The sequence below is a fragment of the Equus quagga genome, chromosome 10, assembly GCF_021613505.1.
Source record: "Equus quagga isolate Etosha38 chromosome 10, UCLA_HA_Equagga_1.0, whole genome shotgun sequence".
NCBI classification, from domain to species: Eukaryota; Metazoa; Chordata; class Mammalia; order Perissodactyla; family Equidae; genus Equus; species Equus quagga.
Window position 1 is genome coordinate 93,694,966 of NC_060276.1, and position 13,672 is coordinate 93,708,637.

The 13,672-nt window shown below is 37.8% G+C and overlaps 1 protein-coding gene across 2 annotated transcripts in view; it reads right to left on the reverse strand.

The window, feature by feature from the left end:
* The window catches only part of CFAP47 (cilia and flagella associated protein 47), a 431,185-nt gene that overhangs the window by 249,505 nt on the left and 168,008 nt on the right, over window positions 1-13,672 (reverse strand). For both annotated transcript variants that reach the window (XM_046672810.1, XM_046672809.1), the window contains exons 31-33: window positions 13,013-13,094; window positions 11,957-12,085; window positions 8,566-8,758 (exon numbers count right to left, since the gene is read on the reverse strand). In XM_046672810.1, coding sequence (XP_046528766.1) covers window positions 8,566-8,758; window positions 11,957-12,085; window positions 13,013-13,094 — 404 coding nt within the window. The remainder of the gene's footprint in view (window positions 1-8,565; window positions 8,759-11,956; window positions 12,086-13,012; window positions 13,095-13,672) is intronic.

Consider the following 13,672-nt stretch of genomic DNA (forward strand, 5'->3'; position numbering starts at 1 on the left):
AGTTACCTATTATGTTCAATGCAATTGTGAATATTCCTCTGATTCTTTTTAATAATTTACTATTAAATGATATTAATTATTTAATATTTAATATTTTTCTTTGTAATATATTTTCTTTAACTTTTCCTCTGTATTACTTTCTTCCAAACATTATTATTACAGTGCCAACTCTGGAAACCTAGCAAGTGAATAAAGCATCTAATTTCAGAAAAACATGGTGGTAGACAGGAGTAAGAGGATTTTATATAAGCACATATTAAAGTATACTAAAAAGAAAAAGTTAAAGAAAAAATATTACAAACTGAAAATACTGAATGTGCAACATCATTAGTCACTAAGGAAACACAATTCAACCCAAATAAAATGCCACTTCACACACACCTAATGACTATCATCAAAAAGACAGACAGTCACAAGTGTTGGTAAGGATGTGTAGAAATTGGAACCTTCATACATTGATGGTAGGAAAGGAAAATGGTGCAGCCACTTCAAAAAACTATTTGGAAATGTCTCAAGATGTTAAACATTCGGTTATCATATGATCCAGAGATTCCACTCCTATGTAATACTCAAGTAGAATGGAAAGATATGTACACAAAAATTTTCACATGAATGTTCATAGCAGCATTATTTATAATAGCCAAAAAGTAGAAACAAGTCAACTAGCCATCAAATGATAAATGGATAAATAAAATGTGGCACAGCCATAAAATGGAATATTATTCATCCATGTATGAACTTTGAATAATTTAAAAAAATAGTCTCAGGCCAGTCCAGTGGTGCAGCGGTAAAGTTCACACATTCCGCTTTGGCAGCCAGGGGTTCACCAGTTCGGATCCCGGGTGTGGACATGGCACTGCTTGACAAGCCATGCTGTGGCAGGCATCCCACATATAAAGCAGAAGAAGATGGGCATGGATGTTAGCTCAGGGCCAGTCTTCCTCAAAAAAAGAGGAGGATTGGCAGCGGATGTTAGCTCAGGGCTAATCTTCCTCAAAAAAAAGAAAGAAAGGAAAATAGTCTCAAAGATATTATATGATTCCATTTCTATGAAATATCCAGGATGGGCAAATCAATAGACACAATGTAGATTAGTATTTTCCTGGTGCTAGGGGAGAGAGAAGTGACTGCTAATAGGTACACACTGTATCTGTTAGGGAATGATGAAAATGTTCTAAAATTAGATTGTGATGATGGTTGCACAATCCTACCATCATTTTGAAAACCATTAAATCATACACTTTAAATGGAAGAATTTTGTGGTATTGGAATTACATCTCAATAAGTTATTAAAAATGCACTTGCCATACAACTCAGTAATTTCACTCCTAGGTATTTACCTCAGAGAAATGGAAACATATGTCTATAAAAGACTTGTATGTAAATGAGCCTCATGGAGGCTTTATTCATAACAGCCACAAAATGGAAACAATACAAATGCTATCATTCAGTTAAAGGAAAAAGAAATTATAGAATGTACACCATAAATTCAAAAACATTCACCAAAGTCAACAAATTCAAGACCAATGAGTCTCTCCTCTTCAAAAAGGAAAAAAAAAGGTTTCTCTCTCTGTGCTTTAATTTATAAATCCTTTTATATTTTTAAGGAACTTGACACTGATTTCATGGTTCTTGACCTTTAAGACCACATTCAATACTAAGTCAGTCAATACTGACTCGACATTGAGTGAGGCAAGCCAATGTTGGGTTACCCGATTACATTCTCTACCGCCACAATGGCGAAAGAGTTAAGCTGTAAACTCCTAGCAGACAGATGTTAATACTGATTTATTTAAAGTTAGCAAATGTTAGGGGATAATGGTTGTTAATTGTTGCTTTTAAAAATATATGCTCTCATCTATTTACAAATGTAAAATGGTCTGAGGCCAATTACAACCTGGGGGGAAGGGGGAGGTTCCCCCGACACCACCAAGCAATGCTCAGGACACCAGCAGGGTGTCCTACACTTCAACTCAATTCCGACACTATCTACCTAGAGAAAGCACTGGATTCTACACATAGAAGGCTCAGTCCCACAAGACCACCCTCCACTTCAGACGCCAATCACAGGCCCAGGTTAGCACCTGTGCTGACCAACAGGCTCTAGATCAGAGGTTCCAAGGACCCCCTCCTTGCACTTCAGATGGCAATAGCAAGTCTAGATCATTACCTGTACTTCTGACCGATTGGCTATAAAAAGGGTTCCCATCACCTCCTCCTCCTTCAGGTTTTTTTTTTTTAAAGATTGGCACCTGCGCTAACAACTGTTGCCAATCTTTTCTTTTTCTGCTTTTTCTCCCCAAGTCCCCCCAGCACATAGTGGGATATTTTAGTCGTGGGTCCTTCTAGGTGCAGCATGTGGGATGCTGCCTCAACGTGGCCTGACGAGCGGTGCCATGTCCATGCCCAGGATCCGAACTGGTGAAACCCTGGGCCACCGAAGCGGAACGTGAGAACTTAACCACTCGGCCACGGGACCGGTCCCCTTCAGATTTGATTAATTAACTAGAGCAAATCACAGAATTCAAGGAAATTTACCAGTTTATTCTAAAAGGATACAATAAAAGATACAGACGAACATCCAGATGGAAGAGATGCACAGGGCAAAGTATGTGGGAAGGGGCGAGGAGCTTCCATGTCCTCTCCAGGTGCACCACTCTCCCCACATCTCCAGGTGTTCAGCAACCTAGAAGCTCTCAGAAACCTGTCTTTTTGAGTTTTTATGAAGGCTTCATTACGTAGGCATGATTAATTAAATCCTTAGCCAATGGTGATCAATTCTACCTCCAGCCCCTCCCCCTCTTCAGAGGTCAAGGGGTGGGACTGAAAGTTCCAACTCTCCAATCACAGGGTTGGTTCCCCTGGCACCCAGCCCCCATCCTTAGATGACCTAGGGCATTCGAAAGTCACCTCAGTAGCACAACAAAAGATACCTTTCTCTCTTTATCTATCACTTGGGAAATTCCAAGGGTTTTAGAAGTTCTGTGCTAGCAACTGGGAGGAAGACCAAATATATATTTCTTATTATAATTCACAATATCAGAAAAGGTTAGGAGAAATTAATGCAATGATTTATCATTTCTTACAGGCCATAAAGGTTCATTTCAGATGAAGTCATGTTTCAAGCATAATTCTTAATACCTTCTATTTGGTGATTTTGGTGAAAAAGGAAAACAGCCCCTGACATCTGAGAGCTCGCCTAGTATTATCAGTTGGGCTTTGGTATTGATAGCAGCTGAGCTGATACAGCTAGGTCATATTATTCTCTTATTGAACACAGACAGGCTCACCGAACACCAATGTCATACAAGGTCACTCTGCCACTGTGATGAAGCAGGAGAAAACAAGAGCATTTCATAATCTTATCTAAGCACAGACGAAAACAAGCTCATTATGTAAGCCACAAAATACCAAATACTTCCCCCTCCTGGCTGAACTAGGTGAGCGCGGCTCTTGCCAATTAAACAATTAGCCTCACTGAAGTCTTCCTCCTTCCAGATAAGATTTATTAAATTAATCAGAGGATTACCACTGTCCCTGACAGCATACAATCAAGGCAAATCCCTGTTTCCTTGAACCTTTCCCCAATTTACCTAGGCTATGAACAAATCCTATCATGACTTTCATAATATCCTTTACCTTGAGACACCCCATGATTCTCCATAATGTGTGGTCTCTCTCGTTGTAAGCATTAAAAGAATTTGTTCAACTACAGATGTGTTCCCAGTGGTCTCTGGCTGGAAGGCATTGACACCGAATAGGTATGAATATGAGAGGGAAAGAATGTGGTCCGGCTGTGGGTGAATTTTTATATCCTCCGTTTTCCAGGACACACGGTTATTGCCTTGGTTCACCATGATTTATTGAACCACACTGCTAATCCACTGGAAATGGTTTAACTTTCTGTTCTCACATTTGTTTGACTGCTTGGCCATTTCTCTGAATTTACTGCTGAGCTTCACACTAATCATGACTTCTATATAGTGACTGACAGTCACATTCCCAAAATAAAACATTGTAGATTTAACATTAAAGTGTAAGATTATACCATTTCTATTGTCTGTGTGTATTTCAATCTTGCTACATTGATGATAAATATTTAATGCTAAACATTAAAGGGCTAATTTTATTTTTTTCTTTTTTTGCTGAGCAAGATTCGCCCTGAGCTAATATCTGTGCCAATTTCTTCTACTTTTTAGTATGTGTGCTCCCTGCACAGCATGGCTACTAACAGAGAAGTGTAGGTCTGCACCTGGGAACCGAACCTGGGCCGTCAAAGCAGAGTGCACTGAATTTAACCACTAGGCCACTGGGGCCAGCCCATGGGCTAATTTGGAACTTCTGGAAAAAATATAAAGTTCTTCGTAAATAATGACTATTTTCTGGTTTAACAAAGTTGAAAATTAGACACGTTTGAAACAACCAATGCATACAAATTTAAGACCTCAACACCATACTGGTTTTAAGAATAGACAGCATTATTAAAAGGCCAAAACAACCTCCAAAATGTGTACTGAATATTGTTTACTTTAACAAACTATTATATAATAAATGAAATCAGGGGCACCTTTAGACAGTACATAAAAGATAAATGTTGCCAAACATAACTCTGCTCTGCTAAAGAAAATAGAATAAGAAACATTATTTTTCATTCATAAGAACTATAATTGTTACTTCATGAAAGAATGTTGAAATAAGCATGAGTTAAATAAAAAGACATTATTTTGTAGAATAGAGCTCCTTTGAACAGACAGTTCAAAATGTTCCAATTTCAGGATTTTGTTAATGTGTATGCAAATGAAAGTACTTAGTCCTGTCAGAAATTAAACTTTACATTACAAAATGGTCTGTTGCTGCTCTCAAAATTACCAGGCGATTACAGGATGATAAAATTTCCACTAGCCATCAAATGTAGCAATTGAAGCCAAGGGTCCAAAGGAATCCCATAGAGGACACTCTATCACAGGTGTGATCTACTGAAGAAGATACTGTCACTAAGGTGTGAAAAAATGGTCCATCAGTGAAAAACATTAACTTTAGTGTTGATGATAAAAGGGCTTAAGCACATACAATACACAGAGCTACTGGGAACAGAAGGATGAGTATATAGGAGCAAATGTACCTCTTGGCAAGTACTGAAAAGATCCCCTATTTTCATGAGACAGGGTCCATTCATCACATGGAAAATGCTTTTTGACTTCATAACACTTACAACAAATCACTACATGTTATGGATTTTCAAACACAGGGTGGGTACATTTTCTTTCTTTCTTTCTTTCTTTTTTTTTTAACAGTGGTTCCCAGCAACCATCTGTAGTTAGGAAACGAAGCTTCCCTAAACTTTGATTGACTGCCTGACACCATGTACTCTTGGGCAAATTCATAGAAAGTCCAGGGTTAAGACATCTCAGTCTGCTGCCACAGCTAAATTCGGATGTGCTGATTGAAAGCATGGGACTTTCATGCACTCCAATCCATGGACTTGCTGCTGCCAGACCAAACACTCATTTTATCACAGCAGTCACCAGAACAGCCATTTCCCAATACTCTTCAAGGCCAACACAATAAAGTCCTAAAACATTGCCCTGATATTCAAGGCCCTTGATGGTTGGGCCTCTGAGCCAACTGATCTCAACTTTCCTCCTCGATACTCTTCAACGTGCCTTCCTCTACGAAGAACGCTCCCTCACTTATCACATCCTTCCTAGTTCCATCACTGCAAAGAAATTCTAATGAGAGAAATGTATCTGACCTGCCCTAACTGAGGTAAAGGTGCTGATAAAAAGACTCAGCAGAGATGTAATACGGAAACAACCTGTCATGTTGGTTCCACTGCTATACTCTCAACAGTTTCTGGGAAATCCATAAACAACTAAATGACTCTTTATTTCTTGCCCCATCAGGATGATCAAGGGCAAACTGTCCATAAGCATGATTCTACAAGCTGCCAACTCAACAGTTTACCAAATAACTTGTAAGCAAGGCCCACTGTCTATTCTCTGCAATGTTTTCTCCTTCACTATTGAAGGATAATGTCGCAGGGTACAGAATTCTAGGTTGCCGCATTTTTTTGTCTCTCTCAACACTTTCACTCCACTCCCTTTCTGACTGCATGACTTCTGAGAAGTTGGATGTAATTGTTATCTTTGGTCCTTGTCAGTAAGGTATTTTTTTTTCCTTTAGCTTCTTTCAAGATTTTTTCTTTATCTTTGATTTTCTGCAGTCTGTATATAATATGCCTAGGAATAGAGTTTTTCTGGCATTTATTTTGCTTGGTATTTTCTGAGCTTCCTGGATCTGTGGTTTGATGTCTGATGTTAATTTGGGGACATTCTCAGCCATTATTACTTCAAAGAAATTGTTGTTTAAAAGAAGGACTTTTTGGAAATATAACTGGTGAACGATTTAAAAGCACTAATGAAGCCACTTTTTGTGATACTACAGCCTAATTGTTTCATACTTTAGTATGCATCAGAATCACATGGAGGGCTTACTAAAATACAGATTGCTGGGCCTCAACCCCAGAGTTGCCCAATCAAAAAGTTTGGGGTGCAGCCCTATCCCTCTACAACACCTCTGCATCAAGTTGTAAGCACAGTCAGATTTACCATTGGAGTGGAGTGAGGAGAGCATCAATGGTGAGAGAGAAAAATCTGGGGCACTGAGTATGACTTTTTCTCAGTCCACATTAACCTAAGTGAAATCTTTCACAGAGCCTCTCCTCCTGGACTGCCACAGTTACTAACCATGAGAACATGTACTCGTATGTACTGAACAAGGAAAGTGTCTCCTTTTACCTCAACCATTCAACCTCATCCCGCATTTGTAAAAAAGGTACAAACTGGTAAGCTAATATATATTCAATTATCTGGAATAGGGTAGAAAAATGTATAAAATCTGAATGCATTTCTTTATTCACTATTTGTTCATTTATTTACTCAAACCATATTTGGTATCTGTTATTTTCCAGGCACTGTTCCAGGCTCTGAGAATACAATGGTGAACAACAAAACAGACAAGACTGTTCTTGTGAAGAAGCTCACATTCCACTGGAGGAGACAGACTACGTATATTATTTTGAAAAAACGCTATTGAGAAAAATAGAGCAAGAAAGAGGACTGAAGGATATGCTATTTTAGAGAAGGTATTGGGAAAGCTTCACAAATAAGGTGATATTTGAGCAGGGACTTGAGAGAAGTGGGAAAGGGAATCATGAAAATATCCAGGAAAATAATGTTCCAAGCAGAGGGAATAGGAAGTGCGAAAGCTTTGCAAAGGAATGGGACTCAGTGTCTTAAAAAATAGCAGAGGAATCAGTGTCTATAATGCATTGCTCTAACAAATTAACTTGTAATAGACCATTCTGTTGGTAAAAATAGAACGATAATAATTTTATAACAAATGAACATATTAATTTCAAATATACACATATTTTATAACACTCTGGTTAAAATGTTACTCCTCAGTAATCAAACTACTTAAGCCTTGTTTTTTATATTTTTAATTGGCCAAATACAGTTTTATAGGATATGAATCTTGTTAAGTTGTAGTTTCGAGTCAAATTGTTTGATAATATCAGCATGTCAGTTAGAAGGTAATAAAATAGTCTCCGTTTACTGTTCTCTAATACCAATATATCAATATATCTCTTTCAATCTTGATGTCACTGTGTTTACTAGGTAATGTCTTCAAGTTAAGAGCAACTGTAATTCCAAGTCTCATTTTAAATGACATCTTAATCTTCTTCTTACTTCTAAAGTTTAGATCAAACTCTCGAGGGTTCAGTATAAAAAATAAACTTAATGATTATATGTTAAAACATGACCCATTCTGAACATAACGGGGTTTGTATGTACTTAGAAGAGGGGAGCTGAACTGAAGCCAAAGAAACAACCAATATGCGCACCATCCTCCTTCTCACTATTCAATGCTTATGACGGAAAAGAAAAAATACACAGCTATACTAGCAAATTGGAACTTTTTCAAAAAGAGTTTGAGGCTCTTGAGATAGAAATTTATAGAGCCTCATTCCTCCCGGGCAGAACCAGAGAGTACCCACCTAAACACTGGATCAGATCTACTTATGAAGACCCACTTGTCTTGGCATATGGACCTAATATTACCTACCTTCCTCCAAATTCATGAAGCATTATTGCATTTAGTGATTTACTGTCACGATGACATATAAGATGTTTTCTAGTCAATTTTCAGTTGATCTCAACTAATCATGTACAAGGTTTGAGCAGTGTCACCTAAATTTAATACTTTATAGAGCTGAAAATACCAGCAATGATATTAAGGCTTTCTTTCATTTCCAGAGCATCTCTACAGAATTTTTATCATTTACTCTTCAAAAGAAATTGAAGAAGCATCTTTTATTACTTCCATTTTACATGTAAAGAAACTGATCTCGAGGACGTTAAGGGACATCCTTTTTTGCAGAACAAAGAGTATATGCTGTAGCCACGCCCAGAATCCATGGATTATTCCGAGTCCAGTTCCATGGTTCCCTCTACACTGTCACACTGCAATTTGAAATAATTTGTTTAAAGGAAAAAAACTCACCTTTCTCACAGTCTTTCCATATAATATGTCGGGTATTCTCATAATTTGTGTTCATCCAATTCAGCAGAATCCTTTCAGAATTAGAATATATGTTGCTGGACATAAAACAAGAATTGACTTTTGGTGAATTTTGCATACACATGGGGAGCAGGTTACCGCTGCAATGTGGTACAATCCGGGAAAGTATCAGAACCTGAAATTGGATAAAAGAGAGAGAGAAAACTTTTACTAGACCTGAATGGCAACATAAAAAATTAATATTTGAAAAGTAAATTAAAAATATGACAGGTAGATAAATAAAGGAAGGCATCAGTATTTTCTAGTTAATTACATCCATTCAAGAGTAAAAGAATAGATCAGATGACCCCTTAATGCTCATTTTAAATTTCCAACTTTTTGCTTCTATAGCATCTGGTCTATAAGGCACCACACTATGTAATTTAAAAGAAGCTCATTACCTAAGGGTTCTGGTCACCAATTTCCAATGTGTGTGTGTGTACGGGGTTAGGGGGCTTCCCCACAGCACCAAGCAATTCTCAGACACATGCTGGGTGTCCTACAATTCAACTCAATTCTGACACTATCTACCTGAAGATGGCATCAGATTCCACAGGTTAAGGGCTCAGTCCTACAAAGACTGCCCTCCACCTCAGCTGCCAATCACAAACCCAGGTTGTTATCTGTGCTTCTGACCGAGGGGCTACAGATTGGAGGTTCCCATGACCCCCTCCTTGACCCCTAAGATCTAGTCATTTGCCAAGTCCTATTGAGTTCTACTCAATATTTACGAAAGCTGCCTTTTTCTCATCTTTCCCACTACCACCAGCATTCCCAGCATCAGACACTTAACTATATCCCCAAACAGTTTCAACACTGTACTACAGTGATTACTCCAGAATGAAAAGCTGCTGACACCAATTTTATCTTTAAAACCCTTCAATACCTCTGTACTTACCTTCTGCTAAAGTCCATAAAGTCCAGATTCCTCAGTTTGGTTTAAGGAGTGAACCACAGCCTGATTTCTGATTGGGACTACACTCCACTGCTCTTACTCCCAGCCATACTGTGTTTATTCCTCAGAACATACCATGTTCTATCTAACCTCAGGCATTTCCACACTAAATTCCCTTTGTCTTGAAAAATGTTATTGCTCTGCCCCCCAATAAAATTCATCTACCACCTCCTTCACACAAATTCTATTATCTCTCTCTCTCTAACCTATGACGCACCTTGCCTAGCAAACTCCTAGTCATTTCTCAGTGCTCAGTTTAAATTGATCTTCTTTCTGGAAACCGTCCCCAAGGAAAATTAGGTTCCTCTCTATGTGCACTCAAACTTAGTTCTTTGAGCTTACTTTGTCATAGAATTTGTCATACTTCTTTATAATTATATATATTTAATTGCTTCTATACTCCAGAACACAAAATCCTTGAGAAGACAGACTATATCAAGTTTACTCTTATAATACCAGAGTCTAGTACAGTACCTGGACTATAATAATTGGTGAATAAATTCAGTCAAAAAATATTTGTTGAGCATCTATTATGCAGCTGACACACTATTAGGTTCTCAGTTTGCAAGTGATGCTTGGTTTCTAAATTCATAGGCTTATAGGTTGGGGAAGATGGATTCAATGAACTAAACATATAAGTGAATGCATGCATGAATGAGTGAGTGAATAACGTCCACAAATCAGGATTAGGCCTAGTTTGTCCATAAAGCAGGGCATTTGCTGTTATTCTGTTTTGGAGTCACTCCTCTGTATCAGTGGGCAAAATTATAGATGATGCAGCCTGGAGTTAAAGAAAAAAATGTCTTTTCCCAAATCTAAGCTTTACCGAGAGTCACAAATACCCTCATACATTCTTCTGAGACTTATTCAAGAAAAAAATGGCATTTCTCCTCTTGACATCCAGAAAGAGAGACAGGGAAGGCTGATGGGGGAAGAAGAGGCGGAGAGGAGGAGTAAGTGGGAATCAGGTAGCAGACGGAACTTTCCAGAGGGCAGGCCTGGGTGGCTGGCTGTAGTGGAGGCTTTAGACTGCCAGAGGGCAGCAAGAGGCCCTGGGGTCCTGCGCCCCAGCAGAGAACAACAAAGAAGAAATAAACTTTACATACATCAGATGGTTTTATACGGCCCAAATCAGGTGATCTCGGAAGAAAGTATATAAGCCTGCAAATCTTAGTTTCCTCATCTCTAAACTGGGGATTACTGGTTGTGAAGATTAAACAAGATCACATTTAAAAAGCATTTTGTGACAAAAGTCTTACATATACTACTCACTATTTAGCTTTTAATGTTGTCCTTTCCTGTGAGTGACTAATTGCTACTTCTATTTAACTTAACTTCTGTTTCACCTCTCTGTCCTACAGCTCATCCTGTCTGTGGCTGCAACCTTGAGGACAGAGCAAAAGCCTCTATCGGTCTTAGTGGGCAAGATCTCTAGTGCCACATTTGGAAACCTAGGGAATGATCTCCAGGACTGAAACTAGTGCTTGTTTAAGCAATAAAGATGTAAGGTGTAAAGGCATAAGCTATGTCATGTAAATTTACCCACACATGCAACTTGACATGAAGTAAATTGGAGAATGTCATCAACACCTGGTCTCACCTATAGTTGTATGATTCCTAGTGAATATCTTTCCAGAATAACTCTATAGCAAGAGTCTACTATGTCTTAGAGGTGGAGACCATAATTTTCACCAACATCCATTCTTCTATCCTTCCTTTAAGTGCCAGAATACACCTATAGCTACTAATTTTAGAGACTACATTTCTCGACTTCCCTTGAAGCTAGATGTGATCATACGACTAAATTTGCCCAATGGAATGTGAAATGGAAATAATGCATTTTTAAGGTGACATCCTTCAAAGGTATTTTTTTTTTTTTTAAAGATTTTATTTTTTTCCTTTTTCTCCCCAAAGCCCCCCGGTACATAGTTGTGTATTCTTCGTTGTGGGTCCTTCTAGTTGTGGCATGTGGGACGCTGCCTCAGCGTGGTTTGATGAGCAGTGCCATGTCCGCGCCCAGGATTCGAACCAACGAAACACTGGGCCGCCTGCAGCGGAGCGCGCGAACTCAACCACTCGGCCACGGGGCCAGCCCCCCTTCAAAGGTATTTACTTGCCCTCCTCTACTCCTTTATCTGTTCTCGCTTGTTTTGAGAAACTGACCTAGAGATGAAAACCTAGAAGATAGAAGAGACACCCCACTATCTATAAAACACTTGCTTCTCAACAGTCCTATGAGAAAGAAAAATAAGAATTCTATCTTACTTGAGCCATTGTGTTTTTTAATCTTTTACAGCAGCATTACCTATACCTTAACTAATACACTATTCATATAAATCAACCAAAAACCCAAGCAGTGAACAAGAGTGGAAGTGTTACCTTGTATGTCTGAAGGAATACATCTGTCCATGCCCGTTTACTACAGGCTTCAAACTTACTCATCTCTATAACAATGGAAGGCTCTTCCTTAGGTACATAGGAACTCACAGGGAAGGTATTGGTGGAAGACTTTTAAGAAATAAAACATTACAACATGAATTAAAATGCAAGGCAAAAGTAAGTCCAAAATTTTAACTATTTAGTTAGCACGTAAGCTTTTTTCTTTCTTTTTATAAAACCTTTGCATGCCTTTTTTATACATTCATCAAGATCTCTAATTCTCCATGTGCCAATAGTAGAAACTACCCACAGAGGTAACTTTCTGGAACACATAGCCCCTTACTGAGGTCACAGATTTATTCATTCAACGCATCTACTGCCTCACTGCGTGGGAGAAGTGGTAGAATGAGATGCCAAGCTATTCTGAATTCTGAGCCCCCAAAAGAGCCACACCCTTTGGATTAAGCCACAGGAGCTCAGCAGAGTGCCAAAGAACAGACCCCTGAGTCTCTCACTCATGTCTTGTGGTAAAGGCATAACAGTGGCGCAACTAAAGAAGCGATGTCTCAACGCCTGCAGGCTTCTCAAAACAATTCCCCTTCTCAGTAGGTTCCCATAAAATGAACTGTATTCTTTGAAAAAACAATAATGCATATCTTGTCTAATTTCTTTCTGTTTTCCCCTAAAATTGAAGAAGGGAAGTGGCAAGTGGTGGGGAAATTAAACCAGGATTTTCTTTGGAAGATACATATTCTAAAAATTTAAGAAGAAATTCACATAAGCATACACCATTCTTCATTTCTAAATCCCCTAAAAGAAGCAATTATTTATATATTTATGAAAGCCATGTAATCGTTTTTGTATAAGAACTCCACTGAGATTTTTAGACAAAGACAAAAAAATATATATATGTGCTATCCAGAGAGGCATAATCCTTAGGATATTTCATAAACAAAAAAATCAAGGATTCTAAAATGCAATCTTCTAGCAAAGACCAAAAACCAGTAAATTCAATAATAACTGTGCAGATTGTTTCTAGAAATTATATTCCCTTACTGTAATTTCAATCCACTTCTTATAATCTTCCGGCTCAAGCAGAAATTCTGGCAGTACATGAGAAATACATGCTCCTTGAGTACTAAGATTGAAAAAGAAAAATCAAATTATTATAGTATAACATTCAAGATGCATTTATCACTTGCATTTGAACTTCAAGTACATTATTTCAATGTCATATAGTTTATTTAATTTTAAAATTTAAAATTTACATAATTAATTTTTAAAATTTCCTGTAACAATGAAACGTGTATATGATGTTTCCTTTACAGAACTGATTAATGAGAAAGAACTTACTAAGTGCCTGTAATCATCCACATCTACTCATATGTTAATGGGATATAAAGAGTTATATGACTCAGCCCCTGTTGCCAAGGCACTAACCATTTTAATGTTGTTATAATATTATAAAATTGGAAATATATGGAAAAAGTTTGAATACAATAAAACATCTAATAAGCAGATCATTAGTTACTCAATGTTCATTTAATGCCTATCACCTAAATATAGAAAACCTCCAATATAACATAATCCACACTTATTTTTCCAAGGAGAACATCCAAAAATTGTGGCCTCTTTGATTATGTAAACTTGTAGTGGTATATCTGAAGCACCAAATATCTATTTATATTATTTTATACATTTAAAAGCATATGTACA